General features: G+C 47.2%; 1 protein-coding gene across 3 annotated transcripts in view; it reads left to right on the top strand.

Annotated features, from left to right (window-relative positions):
• Positions 1-1,089: 1,089 nt before the first annotated feature.
• The window catches only part of PGAP6 (post-GPI attachment to proteins 6), a 1,624,027-nt gene continuing 1,604,568 nt past the window's right edge, over positions 1,090-20,548 (top strand). For 2 of the 3 annotated variants that reach the window (XM_069646777.1, XM_069646775.1), the window contains exon 1: positions 1,092-1,649. Coding sequence is in view for 2 of the 3 variants with exons in the window: in XM_069646775.1 (XP_069502876.1) it covers positions 1,493-1,649 (157 nt within the window). In the remaining variant the exon portion in view is untranslated. Of the gene's footprint in view, positions 1,650-20,548 lie in introns of all 3 variants that reach the window. The other variant, XM_069646776.1, reaches the window with a different exon arrangement.

The following is a 20,548-nucleotide window of genomic DNA, read 5'->3' as shown; positions in this document are numbered from 1 at the left end:
GCACCGGATGTGCTTGCCCCTGGGGATGCCCCCTTTTCCCCTGAGGGGGCAAGATGGGAGTTCCCTGCAAGGTGAGGTAGCCGATGGGGCCTGTTATGTGGGCTGTCCCTTGAGCACCCCGTGAAGGAGTGGGGCATCCCCTGACTCAGTTGTTCCATTCTTGGAGTCTGCAGTCCTACATGCCTGCAGTTGCTCCTTTTATTAGCTCAGCCTTCCATCTTAAAAGGGCAATACACTTGGGAGGGCCACACATAACACTGCCCATCTTAAAAGCGCTTTGAAACACATTGTGTATAGGCGCTATATAAATAAACTATCATATCATATCAATAAACTTGGGAGGGTCACACACCACACCACTGTCCCTCAAGCGTCACCACTCTGGCCTTCTGCTGGCATTTTACAGTCTCCACAAGGTGAGGGTCTCAGGGACAACAACCCCAGAGGTCTTGTGATGCAGACTAATATAGGCATATGATTTAGTGCCCTGGGATTTTATTTTTTTTAAAAAGTGGCATTTGCTCTTTAAAAAATAGACGATTAAAAATGTGCAAACATGTTTTTAAAAAATGATGGGGGGAAATCAGCTTTGTCTCCCCTAGCCTCCCCCGCCCTCCCTTTTCGCTCTCGGCATTCACACACCCTTCTCCTGCAGGCTGCACTTTAGTTTCACGCTGTGTGAATCGAAACTAGCATATGAAGGAGGGCGAGGCTACCCTTTGCGCCACGCCTATCTGGTAGCCTCACCCACCTTTGGGACACGCATACCTGGTAGTCTCGCTCACCAATGGGTGGGGCGACTGGGCAGGCACGGGCCCAAAGGCTAAGACTGCCTTACTATTCTGCCATGGGTATTCAGAATATCATACAACAACGGGATCCCACGAATCTTCGACCGGCCCCGTGTGCTGTACACTAGAGGCCCCACGGGCCCTAACTCCATGGATAAACATATGATTAGGGCTAACTCAGTAAAACATTTTTACCGGCGTTAATGCAAAACGGGTCACATAGTTTTGATACATGTCGTATATAGACCATGAAGGTGAATGCAACTTAACGTGTAAGTCACGTGATAAGAATACGTTGCCTTGGCCGTTCCTCTAATAGGAAATAGTCCGTATTAGACACTACCGCATTTTGTAGTTGAGCAATGACCGGAGGGTCGAAAATAATAGTTTAAAAAACATTGTATTATCAGGGAAATATAGGAGTTGGGAACCATGCAAGAAATGCGCCCACAAGAAAGGAAATAATCCGAGGGGCAGTAGACAATCATCACGACAACCAGCATCATCCGTGTTAGCATGAGACTAAAGGACCTAGAAAGCACCGGGTTCCACAAGGGAGTTAAGAACCAGTTAACGCCGTGTAACAATTACTTAAGACCTCTGTGAGAGAGGGTTTTGTGAATAAGCCAGTAGCGTAAGAAGCCCAGTAGAACTTTGAGACCGAAGAATCATATAGAACTGCCCAATATGGAACACAAGGAATGTCAAAAGTGGTAGCAGCCCAGTGTCGTTCGACGAGGAGACATCAACACCAGGAGCGATTGAGCCCGACAGCTAAAATGTTGCCCTGCAAATTTGATTTGCTGGTCCTGTTACAACTTTATATGTCTGCACCAGCCATAAGCCGCATCAATGGGGGTGAGTGACAGATTGTTATGTGGCGGAGGGCTTTATATCGCGTACCGCTGCCATTTAACATCGCCTCACGCTGATCTGAGTGAGAGGGACAATTCCGCTTTGCTGTGGGTTTTTTGCGCAAACCGAACACGCTTATCTCAGTGAGAGCGTGTTACTAGGTGTTTTGTTTAAATAGCATAGCTGCCAATTTTTTACACCTTGCTCGAATGTCACTCGGGCGTGCACACACTCCCATCGCTTGTGCTCCAAACAATCTTCATATGTTGTTAATTTGCATATCTCGACCCACCTTCCCAAGTGACACAAACCGCTGTGACCCCATCACATTGAGAGCAACCGCACCAAAATCGTGAACTGATCGCAGTTCACATTGATCTATTCTTTGTTATGTTGTATAGCACACCGTCACCAGCGGAATTGGTCTCCAGGCGCTCTGCCGGATCTATAAACAGGAAGGATGGGTAGGGTTAGTCGGGAGGAGGGGAGAAGGAGAGTGGGAGAAGTTGTGTGCTGTTGGCAGCTACAGTCGGTATACTCCGACTGCTGGGCTTTGGTACTAGTATCGGATCGTGCGAGGCCTCGAGTGCTGTGGGTGAAGTTTGTGTTGATGTGGTATGGTAAAGTGCGTGCGGATTGCTGGGAGGGAGATGGTTGTGTGGCTTTGTGTGGGTTAAGTATGCAGAAGATTGGGGGTTGGGTTAGTGGGGTCTGTATCCTGATTCAGGTATTTATGGTTACGTTAGAGTTGTATATCTGTGGGTTGGGTTGTTGCTGGTTCCTCGTGGGCTGACTCGCTTTGGTGCTGCTGCGCTGATTCAGCTGTATCATAGTGAGTGTTGTTTGGATTGATAGGTGCGTCTGAACCTTATCTTCTGGTGTGGGACTGGGTAGGTAATTAATGTGACACTGGTCAGTTGAGGTTTGAATGGTTCAGGGTCGGAGTCGTGTTGATGTGGCGTCCTAGTGCATCTGGTGAGCCTGTGTATTCAGTTGTTCGTTTCCTTCTGTCCTGACTGGTTCTTTGGTTTCCGTGGGGTGAACATTCTTGGGGCTATTGTTTAGTTGTAGTTTTTGTGTGGTGTGGCATTGTGCTTCCTGCTGTGTATTGGTGGAGAGTGTGTAGTGATGAAACATTCTGTTTCTCAACAACTGGATTGGGGCTCGTGGTGCAGTGCTTCCTTTCCCTTTCTATATTTTGTCCTTAGAGCTGTTGGGGGTGGTTATAATTTAAGGTCATGGTAATCTTGATGATTCGTCCTAGTGTTTCTGTCTTTGTCTTGCTATGTTTGTTCGTATTGCGGCTGTTTCCCGTTTGGTCGTTTAGTATATCGTTGGACATTTATCTTGTCTTTTCCCCATTGATTGAGCGGTGTGTGTCAGGGTCCCTCTACGTTCATTGATGTTTTAGTTGTGTGTGTGCCCCTGTGGCCGGTCTTTCTAGTTATGACGTGAAGAGCCAGGTTTTGAGTAGTTTCCTGAATAATAGGTGGTTTCTTGTGTTACGTATGTACTTTGGAAGGTCGTTCCAGGTTTTTGGGGCTTGGTGAGAGAAGGAGGATCCTTCAAGTTTTCTTTTGTTGTAGGGCTTCGGTACCAGGCGGATGTCCATGCTTGATCTGAGCGTTCTTGTTGGTTGATGTAGGCGCAGCGCCTTCGTTGTGTACTGCTCTGTGCGTAATGCACATTGTTTTGAATTTTATTTGTTGTTTTATTGGTAGCCAATGTAGTGTTTTCAGCGCTGGTGCAGTGTGTTCTCTTCAGGGTAGTTTCAGAAGTAGTCTGGCTGCCGTGTTTTGAATGCGTTGTAGTTTTTTTAAGAGTCATTCAGGCATGCTAAGGTATAGGCTATTGGCCTAGTCTACTTTGGACATGACGAGGGCGATGATGGTGGTTGTTTTGTTGGCGAACGATAGGAACGGTAAGATCCTCTTTGCCGCTCTCAGGAGGAAGAAGCATTTCTTAAGAAGGGCGTTTACTTGTGGCTCTAGCGTGATATTATTGTCCATCAGAAACCCCAGGTTTTATATAATCGGCGAGGGTGCTGGGGTTGTCCCGAGTTCGCTTGGCCAAGGGATGAATTGGTTTTCTCCTCAATATTTTTGACATTCATTATTTCAGTTTTGCCTGGGTTGATTTTGAGGGAGTTGGAGTTCATCCAGAAGAATACATCGCAGAGGCAGTTTTATAGTGTTGAGTTTATTTCCGGGTTGTCTTGAATTTTGAAGATTATTTGTGTATCGTCAGAGTAGTTGTAGCAGGTGAGGCCGTGGCTTTTGATGATTCTGATAAGTAGATACAGGTAGAAGTTGAATAGTAGCGGGGAGAAGGATGATCCTTGTGGTACTCCACAGGTGGAATCTCTTGGGCTGGATTTGAAGGGTTTCATCCATATGGTTTCCATTCTGTTTGTTAGGAAAGATTTGATCCATAGTAGCGTGGTGTCTGTTATTCCAAGTCCTTCTAATCTCGTTATGAGGGTGTCATGGTCGACTGTGTCGAATGCTGCCGATAGGTCTAGGAGTATCAAGGCAGTGCTTTTGTCCGAGTCTGCGTTGATTTTTAGATCATCCCATATTGAGAGTAGAGCTGATTCCGTTCCTCTCAGTGGTCTGAACCCAACCTGTACCTGGTCTAGTAGGCCTCGCTCTTCTATAAACTGTTGGGTTGTTTTTTATAAGTACGTTTAGAGCAGCTTGGCTGTATACGGGATGTTGGAGATGGGTCTGTAGTTGGAGAGGTCCTCTACGTTTCCCGCTGTATCTTTGAGTAGTGGCTTGATGTACACAGTTTTGAAGGCTTGTGGCACTTCCCAGATGCGATGTAATGATTGAAGACGTTCCTGTGATATTCCATGGGGGTTCCTTGTTTAAGAATCGATTTGTATATGTCTGGTGGGCAGGGGTCTTCGGGGGACCCTGAGTTATTGCTTTCATTCATCAGTTTGACGAATATCTCCACTGATATTTCTGGAAAGCTTTGTAGTTTGTTTCGGTGCTCCTCCCGGGTGTAGGTGGGGGTTGTGGTCAGATCAGACGGTCTGCTTTCTATGGTTTGTTGGATGTTGGTGATTTTGTTTTTGAAGTGGTCTGCAAGGTCATTGCAAAGTTTTGTGGACGGAGTTGGTGTGTTGTTACATCCCGGAGGGTTTTTGATTTTGTTTATGATTTTGAAGAGTTCATTTTGGGCGTTTGGTGCTTTGAAGATTTGGTTGTCGTAGTGTTTCCTCTTTGCTTTTTGTATTTCCTTTTTGTATGCCTGGTTGTGTTGTCGGAATTTCAGTTTGTTCGCCGCATCGTTTTGTTTTCTCCAATCAACTTCTAGTCTTCGGTTTTTCCTTTTCATGGTTCTAAGTAGTGGAGAGAACCATTTTGCCATGGACCGTTTATTAGAAGAAGCGAAGGGTTTTTCTTTGGCATTGTTGTCTATATTGTTTATAATACAGGACTGCAGTAAGGTTACCTTTTTGTCCAGGTCATCTTCTTCCATGAATATTGGGTGTGGTTTGATTAGCTCCAGGAGTTCATTCAGGTTGGAATTTTTGATGGTTCTCCAATTTCTTTTCATGGTGTTGGTTGTTTTTTCCGGTTGACTGTTTGTTGGGGTGGTCATTTTGATTACGAAGGGGATGATGAGGTGGTAGCTCCAGGGTATTTGAATTGGGGGTGCCGTGGTAAGGAGGAGTTTATTTGTGAAGATTGCGTCAAGTGTATGCCCTGCCGAGTGGGTTGCTCCTTTGACTAGTTGTTGTAGGTTTATTGCTGCTAGTTGGCTGGTTAGCGATTTTTGTATGGTTGTGGTTTCTCCTTCAAACCAGATGTTGAAGTCGCCGAGGACTATTACATGATTGTGTTTGATGGCTAGGACGGTGATTGCTTCTGTGAAGGCGTCTACGAAGGTTGCATCATTTATAATAGTGTGTTTGCCAAAATATAGTTAACCCTAATTTGCCATTAGTTGGTCAGGTGGCACTTATTTTTCAAATGCAGCGGTAGTCTGCACTGTATAGTGCTTTTGAGTTACCCTGGAGCCTGTGTGGCGGAAACTGCAGACAAGTGTAGCAAAATGTGGTGGATTGCCCACGTTGGAGAATGTAGGCAGGGTTCTACGTAGAAAAAAAACCTGATGAGGTTGAAAAGAGTTTTTTTTGGGTTTGAATTACTGTTTTGGGGGATTTTGCACTTTTAAAAAATGATTTGGGGGAGACCCCTATACGCCCCAAATCCCCCCCATCTATTTTTTAGTACACATTTGCAAAAATTTCGTAACAAGTGGACTAAAATAACTCACTCTTTTCAGTCTCGTTGTTTTTATTTGGGCATGACCGGCAACCAGCACTATAAAGTAGTGTAAATTGCATTGCATTGCCCTGTTATCTTGGCCTAACTGTGCTCTGGGATTTTGTATTTAATATGACTTTCTTTCTTGACACATTGACTCACCTTTGATGTATTTTAGTAATAGAGCAAACACAGTTGTTGGAACTTAAAAATAGCCAATGTGCAAACAATAGTCTGTTCTTTCCCCCAAATCAGGCTTAGTATTAGTATTTTGAAGTCTGACCTTTTAACTTTGACCCCTTTACTGCCAAGGACGAGCGAATTACTTCTGCAGGGCCAAGGACGAGATATACTCGTCCTTTTTGGCACTCCGTTTTGAGCGATCTCTGTAAAGCAGGGATCGCTCAAGAGTAATCCAACCCCCGGGCTGTTTGAGGGGGAGGTCCCCCCTCACTGCCAGGGGGCTGGATTACCTTCAGTTTCACGTCTGCGTGCGTAAAGCATGCCGACGTGAAAGTAATTTTCACCGCAGCTGCCATTTGGGCTGGTGCAGTGAAAATGAAAGGAGAGTGTTCACCTTTCTCCCCCTCGATCTCCGGCTGTATTTCAAGCCGGAGATCGAGAGAGGTGTCGTTGGAAATGGGAGACTCCCTTTGTGCAGCATTGCTGGGTGCAGGATCGGGCGCAGAGCGCTCGACCCGCACCCAGCAATGCCACTGGACCACCAGGGATACGTTTGTGAAGTGGGGGTCAGGGGGGGGCGGCTTACAGTAAGCAGCCCCTCTTTCCCCGGCCCCCAATGCATGGGGCACATATGTGTACAACCCTGGGGGCAGATGGCTGATCATCTGCCATCAGGGAAGGGGGCAAAATAAAAAAAATATAAAAAATACTGGGATGGGGGATTTTTTTTGCCCCCTTGAAAGGGTGGTGGCCCTCCCCCTCCCACACCAAGTGGAAAGGGGGGGCACCCCTTGTAGCCCTCCCTGGGGGCAGATTTATGCCCCCAGGCAGGAGTACATGAGGGGGCCCCCCATCCAATTGGGGGGGTACCAGGAATAAGTGTGCAGGCCCCCCAAAGGATGGGGCCTGCAGGTTAGGGCCCCCTGGGGCAGATGGCTGATCATCTGCCCCAGGGAAGGGGGCAAAATGAAAAAAAAAAAAGCCCAGAACCCCAGACAAAGTGAACATTGTGTTTTTTCCCCACCAAATATCACACTTTGTCGGGGATTGTGGCTAATAAAAACTGGGGCAATTTGCGCAAGGCAGACCTCTGTGAATGCCCACGGGTGTCCTCTTTTGGAAAATGCATGGGGCCCCTTATTTTCCTTGCTTGCTTCGACACCCTAGGCCCAAATCTGTAGGTTGCCCACTTGAAAAAAATGTGCTGTGCCTAAAGGCTTGGGGTTACCAGTGGGTTACCCTTTTCCGCCCCCGTTAGGTTCACCCACACATGTGAGGTACCGTTTTCATCGGGACACCTGTGGGAATGCGGGACGGTAGGCCATGTGTTGTTGGCGGCATGTTTCGGTGGGTGAGCCGAGTGAAATGTGCAGAAAATGCATTTCTTTTGCCACATTTCGGACTTTGCTGGGGTTTCTGGGTAATACATTCTGGGCCTATTTGCGCAAGTCAGACCTCTGCGGATTCCCACAGGTGTCCTCTTTTCGGAAATGCATGGGGTTCCCTATTTTCCTTGGTGGCTTGGACACCCTAGGCCCATATCTGTATGGTGTGCCCATCTGGAAAAAGTATGATATTCAGTTGTCAGAACAGACTTGGGGTTACCTGTGTTTTAGGCTTTCCCCTTGGCGCCCAGGTAGGTGCACCCACACATGTGAGGTACTGTTTTCATTGGGACACCTGTGGGAACTTGGGACGGTAGGCCATGTGTTGTTGGCGGTGTGTTTCGGTGGGTGAGCCGGGTGAATTGTACGGAAAACAGTGTTTTATTTTTGCCACATTTTAGACTTTGCTGGGGTTTCTGGGTAATACATTCTGGGCCGATTTGTGCAAGTCAGACCTCTGCGGATTCCCACGGGTATCCTCTTTTCAGAAATGCATGGGGTTCCCTGTTTTCCTTGGTGGCTTGGACACCCTTGGCCCATATCTGTATGGTGTGCCCGTATGGAAAAATCATGAAATTCAGATGTCGGAAAAGACTTGGGGTTAGGGGTGTGTTCGGCTTTCCCCTTGACGCCCAGGTAGGTGCACCCACACATGTGAGGTACCGTTTTCATCGGGACACATGTGGGAAGGCGGGAAGGTATGACATTTGTTGTGTTTATGTGGTTTTCATAATGTTTTGACCCATTTGCTGGTGCCCTTTGTCACACAACCATTTCATTTCCCAAATGTGCCCTACATTTAGTCGCTGCTTTAGGCACCATACACTTTTCAAGGGTAGGTGCACAAGTCACCTACCCTTGAAAAGGTCTGCCTGTGCTCATTCAAAAAATGTATGCTTGCCGTTCTTCACCACATTGGTTTTCCTGATTTGCACATGCTAAGTACGTCTGTTCTGGCCGTACGCATAAAACTCCTGTGTAGCATGGCTCAGTGTTTGGCTTGTGGTATTGCTTGTTTTGTGAAAGACTGCAAAAAATGTGTGCTTTCCTAACTGCAAGAGTCTGGGGGAATGTAGCAGAGCATTGTTTTTCTCAAAATTCATAGAAGCCATTGCCGTACCAAGCCAACCATGTCCACCACATACAGGGCTCCAGATAAGGCGAGTACCAGGCCTTTTTACGCATGAAAATCTTGTACATACGCCAGCTTTATTATTTTCCTGGTTACATTTACACACAGGTTTAGAGCAGAGGGCAGTGCAAAGGTCAGGTTACTTGACAGAAACCAGAAGGCTTCTTGTGATTTTCATCAACATGGATGTAATTGCAAGCCACCTCTGAAACAGAATGAATTTCTCTGAAGCCTTTCAAAAAAATAAACTGCACACTGATAAAAGGAATGGTTTCTTTCCATTGAGCTTCAGAAGCACTGTGCATGTTTTCCTAGAATTTTAGGATTGTACAATTAACAAGATGGAAAACAAAATTGCAATTGAGAATTAGTTTTTTTCTTTTTTTTTTTTTTAACAAGTTATGCTTTTTTTCCAGTGAAAGCAAACCAGTATTGCACAATTGTATTTTTCAGAGTTCCGGTGCTGTGTGCATAATCATGCAGAGGCAGATAATTTTTACACCTCTAATTTAATTTACAGTCTAATTATAAAAACAGCGTGTAAAATGATGACTATGCACAGTCTAGTTTACATCCATTCAACCTTGCAGTCAATGGGGTATATTATTATAAATGGTCAGTGGCAGCAGAGTCTTTGCTCAAGGGTGAGTAATTGTCATTACACTGATCACAGGTGTTCTAGCCTCTCAAATCTTCAAGACTACAAATAAAACATCCAAAACCTGACTCTCAAGAAAGTGCAAGCGCTGTTCAAAAAACAAACAAATGAAAGTTACATTGGTAATTGAAATGGAAACTCAGCAAAACCTGTCCCTGTGATAATCCAGATGGGTATTTAACTTTATGTAGCGCTTCATAAATCGTTCGTCATACATCTAGGCAATATGATCATTATACCTCAGTCGATACTCAATTAACCAACCTCTCAAGGATGTTAGCCCATCAGATAGCTGAGCCGGTTGAGCACTCGTTGCTGCAATCTCTGGGTGAATTGTGGGTTTCGGGTTCGAATCCCGGCAAGTCCAACTCAGCCTTTCATCCTTTCGAGGTCAATAAAGGAGTACCGACTTTGGTTTGGTGGTAATTGTAATAAATATGTTGTATGTACAGCGCGTTGCCAAAAGAGCTATATAAATAACCATTTGACCACTAGATTAGATCTAGAATTTAGCATGGAGTCCTTGCCTCTCTGCACTGTTGTATCATAACATTGGCAGGCATACCATTAGGTAGTAATAGCTCCAGGAAATTAGGACTTTCATTAAACATCAAAAGACAATTCTGCTATTGAATCTCAAACACAATACAAATTCATGTATGCTTTACTATATAATTGGCTAGGTTTTTGTGGTTTCAACATTAAATATATACAGGAGAGATCAAATGGCCAGAAATAATGAAAGGTTTATTCTGTCACAATGCAGAAAGCTGCCGCATAGTAATGATTTTCATACAGTTTTTTCATACGTCGGCTGGATGTCGCATACATTTTATTCTCTTGCGAAGGAGAAAAGTCATTTTTACTCTCTTAAAATCACATTTACTCTCAAAGTTTAAAAATAGAGAGTAAAATACTCCCACCTAAAAATCGTATCTGGAGCACTGACCACATACCTTTTTTTTTTTCTGTCATTTTCCTGCTTTTTCCCCAGTCTATGGCATTTTCCCCTACCTAGTTGTTGCCCGAGCTATGCAAATCACCCCGTCCTAAACTTCAAATTTTGTCTACTTTTCAGAAATGTATGCCTTTCTGTCCTCCAATTCGGCTTTCCTACCCTTTTCTTCCATTCCATCCATGCATGTCCAATTGGCAAAAATGGCCAAAATCGCCTTTCTCTCACAAAACGGTTGATAACCACATCAAAATAATTTGTTTTCGTTTCCACTCAATCTGTTCTTGAAGGCCAGGAAATTGGGGAATTCAGCACAGCAAACCATTTTTTCCTAGCTCTTATAAGGAAAAAACCACAGGCTTCTTTGTACATAATTTTATTTGCATTTTTTGAAAAAACACCACATTTTCGCCCTTTTTGGTTATTTTCTCTCACCCCCCTACAGCAACCTAGGATTCCTGGGTGGTGTTACGACCGCCTACATGTGGGGAAAAAAAGGGGCCAAATTTGGCTGGGATATCTCGTGTAACAAAAAAGTTACAAGGCATTGAATGGCCACATACCGAAATCACCAAAAAGGCCTTGGCACTGGGGGGAAATACCCATGGCACTTAAAGGGTTAAGGGAACTACAGCACGACACACTCCTAGCCACGGCTGCCAGGAATGTTGATATAAAACTTGAGAAGTCACATAGGACGAGGATGAAAGGCTTACGTTGGATCAAAAAATATAATTATTTTAGTAATGCAATGAGTTTATCTTAGATTAATCCACGGACCAAGCTGGTAGACTCTGGCGACTGTTGTTTAAGGGCACACGTAAATATGTGATAATTGCACTTTTCCACTTTATCAAAGCCGTCTATGTGATGTTGGGGGGATCCCTTTTATATACAGGGTTGAAAGAATATCACTGTTATTTAGTGATACTTGGGGTCATGTGCAATTGTGCATTGATGAGTTTATTGTTAAGTGTCTGGATTTTTTGTGAGACTGTCAGATTTTATCATTTATTTGTGCATTTATGTACAGCGCACATAACCCGTAGGTATCTAGGCGCTAGCTTCATTGTGAAAAGGCAGGTTATTTATAACGCGCTGTTTTTTTTTTCCAAGTGCAGGTCCGGGATTCTAACCTGTTTGCTTCGCGTGTTCTTGCTTTCAAGACCTGTACGTTTCCACAGAGCTATCGTCCCGTCTCAGATTAATTGTTTTATTTATTAAACAATGTTTCAAAAATCAGGTTAAAGTAAGGTAACAAAGCAGGGAGCCTGTGAATGTTGTTATGGCAATTACATTATTGCGCTGCCTGCTCTACTCACAGGTTTGCAAACAACTTTGCGGCCTAGTGGATTTGAGAGTTTATCGCGGGTCAGATGGTAGCTATGATAGAGGCATTTGTGTCCAGAGGGGTGCTGTAACTCATGTTCCATTGGAGCTAAGAAGCAGCAGCCAGGACTGTGGGATGTATGTTGATTGTAGGCAGGGTAGGAAATGGGCCGGAACAAGACCTCTGCCAATGTTAGTCTTGCCAAAGGGTTGACGGACCTCTGCTGAGTCATGAGGGATGGTTTTGAAATCCTAGTTAAGGATGACAAGGAGGCTTCCCGCCAGTTCCTCAGTTGGGGCTGAGTGCTGCCAACTGCGTGGCTAGAACTATGGCCACTGGAACAGTGTTAAGGAGATATTCGTAGCTGAGGACAGCCACATTTTCCCAGATGCCCAGGCAAAACTCCATGACATGCAATTTGCTGGCATCAACCTGTTTGGGACAAAGACTGATGAGTCTCTCCAGAAGTTCCAGGCTTCTGAGGCCACTACTAAGTTTCTGAGCCAGGTAGTCCAGCAACAAAAGCATCAAAACTACATGGACGGAGGCAGGGGTTTTCGTCCCTTTGCTTCTTATGCCCACAGGAGCAGAGGTCAAGCTCCCAATCCCAAGTAAGTGCAGCAAAGCAACACAGCAATACCCCCAAAAGGGTGCTCCTAGGGGAGGATTATCAGCCTCTGCCGTGCCCTCCGTATCCCCCAGTGTAAAGCCCTTGTGAACCAGACTTTCTCTGTGGTAGGCAGAATTTCCCAATTCTGCAGGGAATAGATTTTTTACCACCTCCGATAACTGGTCCCTACAGTTCGTCATCCTGGATACTGTCTCTCTTTTGCTCAACACCCTCCAGACATCCACCAGACAACCAGTGTTTACCTCCAGAGCTTCTCTTACTGGAGGAGGTTCGTCACTTTCTGGACAAAAGGTGCCATAGCCGTGGTACCCTGTTCAGAATGTGGTGGGTGCCAGTGCCACTTCTGTTGCAGAAAAGGATGTAGAGTTATGCTGATCTTAGATCTGTGGCTCTTCAACCTGTACTTGTACGAGGACAAGTTGTAGATGGTCACTTTAGCCCTGATCCTTCAAGCCCTTGATCCTGCATGATTGTCTGGTCTTCCTGGATCTTCAGGATCCCTGCATCCTTGTGCCGAAAACCCAGGAAGTACCTGAGATTCACAGTGGGACACTGCCAATACCATTTCAGTCTGCCGGTTGGCCTTTCTTCGGTACACAGAGTCTTCACTAAGCCACTGGCAGTGGTAGCATCTCGTCTCGTTCCCTATATGGATGACTGGGTGCACGCGATTGCTGATGCCTTGAGCAGACAAAGTTCAGCCTCCCACGAGTGGGAGCTCTGTCAGGAAGTTCTGGAGGAGGTTTTCTCCCGTTAAGGGATTCCTGAGGTCGACCTCTTCACTTACAGTGTGAAGATGTAGGGCAGTTAGTTCTGCTCCATGGAATTTCATTGGCAGGGAGCACTGGGGGACGCTGTGATGGTAGAGTGAGATTTCAACCTGCTATATGCATTTCTGCCAGTCCCTGTCATACTGCTGGTTCACAGGAGGCTGTGCCTGTTCGAGTCCACAAAGACTTTGATTGCTGCGGACCGGATCTGAAGAAATTGGTGCCTGTAGTTGCTGTACATGTCGTTCTGCCCTGGTGCCTTGCACAGAGAGCAGACCTTCTCCCCCGATGGATATATTCTACATCCGAACCTCAACAGCCTGAACCTTGATGCCAGGCATAACATAAGCAGTGTCGCATGGCAATAAGTTCAAAGGGTCCTACGGGGAGAGAGTGCAGCGGAAATCATCTCCCCCACTCTTAAAAGTGACAAAAGTCTGTGTGGGAGTACTAGGCAAGAGAAGTTCTTTCTGTTTAAAATAATTGTAAACTGGAAGCTATTTTTATTAAGCTAACTATATCCTGTTTGAAAAAGACCAGTATGTGTTAACTTTTTTTTTTTTAATAGACAGCCCACCAATTCCTTTCCTAAAAATGTAAGTTGATATATAATGCATAATTGTAATTGTTTATTTATACAGCGTTTATACACAGGTTGAGTGCTTCAAAGCGCTTCAAGGCGGGAAGGGAACAAGGGAATACAGTAATTATTCTTAGGCCTTGAAGTTTCCGAAAGATCTAACAAAAAACTAGCCTACTAGGCCTGACTGCATTTCTTTTAGTGCAAGTGCATGAAGTCTTAAAGTTGGGAACAAGCTAGGGAGGGGGGACAAAAGTGTGGGAACAACAGGACAAACAAACTAGTCCTAGTACATTTACAGACAGAGGTGCGAGGAAGGGGGTGGGGGAACAAACAAGTCTAGTCCTGCAGGGCCATGGGTGAAGTGCAATGAGGTTGCCCCGCATATGGAGCATAAGATGAAAGTGCAGTAATGCTGAACCTAATGCGGCGGCCCGGAGGCAAGTCTAGAAGACTAGCGGGGGAGCCTGGGACCTGTAAGACACTGGAGGTGAACCAGCCAGCAAAAACAGATCCGAGTTAGGGAGGAGAAGGAGGATGGAGGAAAAAGAAAGGAGATTAGCAGGAGAGAAGGAGTGAGAAAGAGGAAGAGAAGGGGAAGGTTTTGAGGAGTTTCCGGAACATAGGGTGCTTCAGCTCAAGACAAAGAGAGGCAGAGGGGGCTGTTCCAGAGGGAGGCACCTGCAGAGGATAAAGATCTACCCGGAAATCTCCTGTTTGTGAAAGCGACTCACCCGCAGAGAGTTGGAGGAAAGCAAGTAGAGGACTCTAGAGGAAGAGTATTTAGGAAGCGAGTGTTGTAGATGGTGTGGGCCACTGCCCCTCAAAGCCTTGTGAATTATGCAGAGGGTCTTGAACATGATCCTTGCAGCCACAGGGAGCCAGTGAAGGGATTTCAGCGCCAGGGAGATGTGGTCCCTGGGATTGAGGCCAAGGACAAGTCTTGCAGTCCTGTTCTGGGTGAGTTGCAGAGGGCAGAGAGTAGAAGCAGGAAGATTTAGAAAGAGGCTGTTGCAGTAGTCCAGCGTAGCGAGAACCAGAGCTCTAGAGACAGTGAGCTTCTGGGGGAAGGAGACGAAAGGAAGAATACCTCTGAGGAGGTGCAGTTGGTAGTTTGACTTCTTAGAGACGTCAGAGATATGAGGAGAAAAGGAGAGTTTGGAATCGAAGATGACCCCGATGTTCTTAGCCTCACAGGTGTGAGCAGGAAGAGGGCCAAGGGAGGCCGGCCACAGAGTGACAGGAAAGGAGGGTACAGGTGTGCCGATGAGGAGAATCTCTGTCTTACTAGCATTAAGACAGAGATTGAAATCGAGGTTGTAGAGCAGGTCTTAACAGATGTTTAGGAGAGCAGTTTGCGTGCTTCTGGCTGCTCTGAAGCCAGACTGATGGCCATGGAGACAACCAACAGATTCAGTGTGAAGATTAAGCTGGGAGATGGCCAGCTTTTCCAGGTGTTTGCCCAGGAAAGGAGTGATGGAGATTGGGCGATAGTTAGCTGGGCAGGAGGGGTCGGCTGAGGGTTTCTTGAGAAGAGGGTGCACAAGAGAGTGCTTCAGGGGGGGAAGGAAAGGCTTCAGTGACGACGGAGTGGTTGCAGAAGCCAGCCAGGGCAGGAGCGAGGGTGTCAATGTGGTCCTTGATGGTTTTGCAAGAACAGGGAAGAACCTGTTTTGATGAGACTTTTATAGATCGGACTTGACTAGAAACCTTGTCAGGGGAGAATAGAGGAAATGAAGAGAAAGTGGGAGGAGAGGTGGCCATAGGGGGGCCGGAGGTAGGGGATAGAGTAGAGGGAGGAGGAGAGGACGAGAGGGTGGACAGGATGTCCTGGGTTTTAGAGATGAAATGAGAAGCCAGGGCAGTGCAAAGGGCCTGGGAGGGGACAGGAGAGGTAGAGACTGCAGCAGGATTGGCCAACTCTTTGTAGATGTTAAAGAGTTCGGCCGAGTTGTAAGATAACATATAGACGCAGGCTTGGATGTGGGCTCTCTTCTTAGTGCGGACAGAGAGCTGGTATTGCCTTTGGAGCAGGTGGCAGGCCAGTTGTCGGAGGATGCGCAAGAAGCTAGCCGTTTCCTCTAAGCCACCTGCACTTTCGTTTAAGGGTGATGAGGTCAGAGTCATACTAGGAGTTGAACTTGGCTTTGGGCTTCAAGCAGATCCTCATGATGGGGGCAAGAACATGAAGAGTATCAGAGATAGAAGAGTGAAGAGGAGTGAAGAGGAGGAGGAAGAAGAGGCACCCCCTAAGGAACGGTTGGATCTGGGTGCGGAGAGGATCTTGTAGCCACCAGGGAGGAGAGTGTCAAAGCTTGTGACAGAGCTGGCCGTGAACCATATCTCGGTGAGACCGAGGACATCAACATCAAGTTCTTCCAGGAAGCAGCAGATGTTAGAGAGTGTTTGACAGCTGAGTGAGAGTTGAGAGTGGCATTATGGAGAAGGTTGCCAACCTTGAAAGACTTCCGGGGAGGGATACAAATCAGAGGTATGCCCTGCGGAGGTATAGAAGGAGCCCCAGGGAGTAGGGGAGGGCAAGGTAGCCAAGGAGGAGGCAGAGGGGGGAGGCAAGGAAGCTAGAGAAGTGAGAGAAGGGATAGCAGGCGATAAAAGGAAATTGATGAGGCGTGGAAAGTGTCTATCAAAGAGGAGAAGGTTGGCCTGAGGGCCTTGGACCAATACGGTGCCCTTCAGGTAAACATTAACGATGACCTTAGAGGAGTGGAAGGGGGTGTGATGCTGAAAATGCATCGGAGGGACAGGGCCTCCGTATCCTTGTCCTTTACTGCTTTTTATCGTGTGTTCTATCGTGTTTTCCGCGCAGGAGTTCATGTGGGACTCCTGGCGGTGCAGCTCTCTTTCTTTTGGTTTGGTGAACAGACCCGTGGGATACTCTTAGGGCACCCATGGGTAGGGGTACAACCCTGTGCCCCTAGTGTATGTTTTTTGGCACCCGTGTGTGACCCACAGTGCAGGGTATGGGCTGGTGGCAGCTCCGTGCTGAAATGACTGGTGCCCTGAGTGTCCTCCATTTTGGGATGCCCAGGCCCTGTCATTGGAATCGGTAGATTCCTGATGGAGACAAAATGGCCCCCATGGGCTCTTGCCTTCCATCACCTGTTAACTTGATCTTCCTGAAGTCCCGGGAAGCCCTGCCTCTGTCCCTTCCCCCTGACTAGCTATTGGGTGGAAGTTCCGTATATGGTAGTGTGGGGAAGTGCCGACCAGACTGGCTGGAGCCTTCTCAACAACCGTATGTTGCGGTTACGCCTGTGGGTGGGACCTGGGTGAATGGAGTGTGTGACGAATATGCATTTTATGTTGTGGCTGTCTAGTATCTGGTGTTTGACACAATGGTTGAGACATCTCTGCCCGAAACCGGTATGAATGCAGCTTGAGAGTTGAATGGCTCGGTACTTGTCCCAATACACATAACTTGTTGTGAGTGTCTGGAGAAGTGAATGGCCTGAATGCACTGTGTGCCTGATTGGCTGCCTGCCTGCATGAATGGCGTTAGTCGTGATTGGATGCTTGAGTGTGACCCAGCGGAATGAATGGGAGATCAACAGTATATCTGGGGACCTCTCACTGCTAGGAATCGTGTTCGGAAGCTGAAGTCCACTACGACGAGTAACTGGAGTAACTGAGGCTTAACCTTGAGGCCTGCTGGACGAGAAGAATTGCTGTTGCTCTACTTCACAATCGGAAAGCTGCTGTGCCTTCAAGGACTGACCCAGAGAGGACCTGGTAAGGCGCCCTATTCCCGAGCTACGAGGGACCATCGTGCACAGCTGATCTTTGCCTAAGCTCCCTGGTAGACGGACCTTTGACAGGCTGCCGACCCGACACGGGGATTTCTGCGGAACTCCAAGGAGAAGCGCCCGGACTGTTGTCCACCACTGTTGCCGACTGGAGCCGCCGTGCTCCCGTTGCCTAAGAACTTCATTGATCCAAGGACGCTCTCGTCCGCATTGTCGCCGCTGTATCCTGCCGGAGAAGGCCTGACCGTCGACGCGCCGAGGAGCATCCACCGGTGGGTTTCCCGCCACACTAAGACCTCAGAGACGCCGACGACTCGACGCCCTTGCTGGGGCACCGTTGTTCAATTCTTTGCGGTCCAGAACTATCGACACTGAGGTGCCCCACACGCCTCTTCCTGGCAGGACGTTTAAGCTTCCCCGTCAACGAGCACCGCTAGGAACGACACGGCCTCTTCACCGTCATAGCTCGACCTGTTCTTCGTCGGACGTTCGACGGCCCGTGACTCCTGCCTGAAAGGGAGGACACTCAAGAAGGGTTGTCGATTTCCCCGACGAGGAACGCTACAACGCCAGGGTACTTTGGGGTTGCAGAACTATTGGAAAGTTTAGTGTGAACAATATATGGACTGGGCTTGTATCTATCTTCTACAGGTTGCCCAGGTGGGGGGGGATCTCCACACAGAATTGTGTCTAGGTAGAAAGGGCCAGTATTCTGCCAATTGCTCAACCAGCCTGCTTTCCTTCCTCTCTCTGCTGCTGGTTTCCTCTTTATTTTGATCCGTGTGTCATCCTGACCGTATGCACTTTAAGTACCACTTTAGAATTGTACATATTTGCCATTGTTGATTTTCGGAGTACAAAGTGAGTTATCGTGTATATGACCTTGAATATTATATAAAGACTGTGCTTTTACCGATACAGTATGTGGACATTCCTTTGTGGGTGCTTGGGGACTACACTGTACTTAAGAACCAGCTCGCATCACCTCCCGAGAAGCTAGGCCTTGGTAGCAATGGACGCGCAATCATGTCTCTCCTCTACCATATAGAGAGCAGAAGTACAGACCCCCCCCCCCTCCGGTCTTTGCAGGGGGCCAGGAGGGCCTCCCACCGGGTGCCACCATTAATGGGAGAAGAAGGGAGCACAGAGACCATATGAAGAGCCCATTGGTCTGGTGATGGAACGACAAAGAGGATGTCGGTGAGGGTCTGTCTGGAGGAATAAATGGTATATGTGTCAGCGATAGGGAGGCCTGGGTTGGAGACCAGGATATTCTTTTTGAACCTCTTCCTACCAGACTTCGTGAGGAGAGCAGGATAGTCGATAGAGAAGCAGTTTGAAAAGAAAGGTGAAACAGAGATCACCATAGAGTAGGCGGGGAAGAGGAGAGAGGAAGATGGGTGAAGGAGAAAAGTGGGGGGAGATACGTGGGGAGGGCACAAGGAGGGGTGCAAGCATAAAGGGACAAGACAATAGTGGACGGTTGACTAAGTCGACAAGAACTCAGATGGAAGAGCAGGCACAAAACAAGGCAGTCCAGTAAGCAAATCAGGTTACCAGGGCATCGGGAACAGAGCAGTCATTAAAAAGAGAACCTAGCGGAGGGTGGAGCTCAGCAGATCAAAGAACGATATATAAAAGAACAAAGCAGGCGACGCATGTAAACCTAGAAGAAGGAAGAATGCAGCAGAACGCAAAGCAATACAATGCAAAACAGGGCAGCCGGTGAGGATGATGCTAAGGGTCTTGAATTTTTTATTTTTTTTAAACTCTTTTTATTAGTGGTCACAAAAGACCCCCGGCACTTACCGCATCACGTTTCACGAATTCTACAAAAAAAAGGTTACATAGATCATTGGTACATTAAGGATTACAGAGACTCGTCATCATCAGAAACCATGTCGCATAAATACATTCTGATGGGTGTTAGGGAGAATTCTCTGTACAGGCTAATTTCCCAAACCTGGTGAGTCCCCCAGCAGCTCTGCTGGATTTTTGGGGTTATTTTTCTTTCTCCTGCTAAGAGTGAGACTGTTTTACTCCCACTATTAGACATGATTTGAGGTGTTCCTTTATCTTTCCATGTGTTTTATGGGCTATGGGGTCTTTTACTCCATAGGGTCTCATGTGTTTTTGATGTGGGTTACACAGCACCCTCCGTGCCGTAACCCAGGGGTGTCGTAGCGACCCCCCAACATAGACTCCATACCCTGGGACTGACTACTGTCTCCCAGGGCATGTAAAGTCACCATTGGCTTTACTAGTCCCAAATTATGAACAGAAACCAGTACAAACCATCATATTGTGGACGTACTGGTCGGGGCAATTCGATTGCCCCGGGGTCTGTTGTTCGAGGGGGCACGTCTCCGTCCCCCCTGATCGAGTTTTGGCTGGTGGCAGTGGATACTACTTTTTATATTCGACCGCGAATATATCTCTATGGGATTCTCCCATTGTTCGAGGCTACCAACTTTAATTATTTAATTCTTATAGCCTCGAACATACCGCCTGTTTATTTATTTAATATGAATTCACTGGTTGGTATTTTTTTGCAAGAACTCGATTCTAAAATGGCGTTTGTGTTCTCTTCTGTGACTCCAACCCAAGTCGAGCCCTTTGTTCCACTTTTTGGCGGGCTTCTCCACAGAAGCCTCCAAAAGTGGTGCCACTCTGTCTGGGTACCACAGGGGGTGTGGGAGGGGGTTTAGGCACCCTGGACTGAGTTGCCTTGGTAACTCAAGTCGCACTCTTGTGTGATTGGCCCAAGCGGTGAGCCGGTCGGCTCACCACTTAGCATGTTTGATTGACAGCTAGGCTGAATGAATGGGGGTGTGCTGCATAAAAGCAGGGCTTTGGGGACTGGAACTTCAGAAGTCGCCACAGGACCTAAGAATCCGAGGGAGGGAGAAGCTGAGCCGACCTGCAACGACGACACCACCGGTGGTGCCCTGCTGAACCGTCTCACCACTTTTCCCGACGACAGAGGAGATCTCCAGTCCGGAGAGTCTTCTTCCTTTGACTGGTGGGGATAACCAGTTTTGCCTTCTTTTCACCTTCCTGGAGCATCTCGTGGCCGCCTTGCCCGTGCCAAGCACCCCGGCAACCGGAATACCACGGCTTACCACTACCGCGAAGAGAAGGGTAGTACCTTTTAACCGAAGAACTCCGCTGCTGGTTTCTTCCCTGGCAGTGCAACGACCTTCATCTTTCCTCCACGGCGAGACCTCCTCTTCC

This window comes from Ambystoma mexicanum, chromosome 2q (assembly GCF_040938575.1).
Source record: "Ambystoma mexicanum isolate Mex_15411 chromosome 2q, UKY_AmexF1_1, whole genome shotgun sequence".
Lineage (NCBI taxonomy): Eukaryota > Metazoa > Chordata > Amphibia > Caudata > Ambystomatidae > Ambystoma > Ambystoma mexicanum.
The sequence above is the reverse complement of the archived record's forward strand: the minus strand, read 5'-3'. Positions and strand labels throughout refer to the sequence as shown.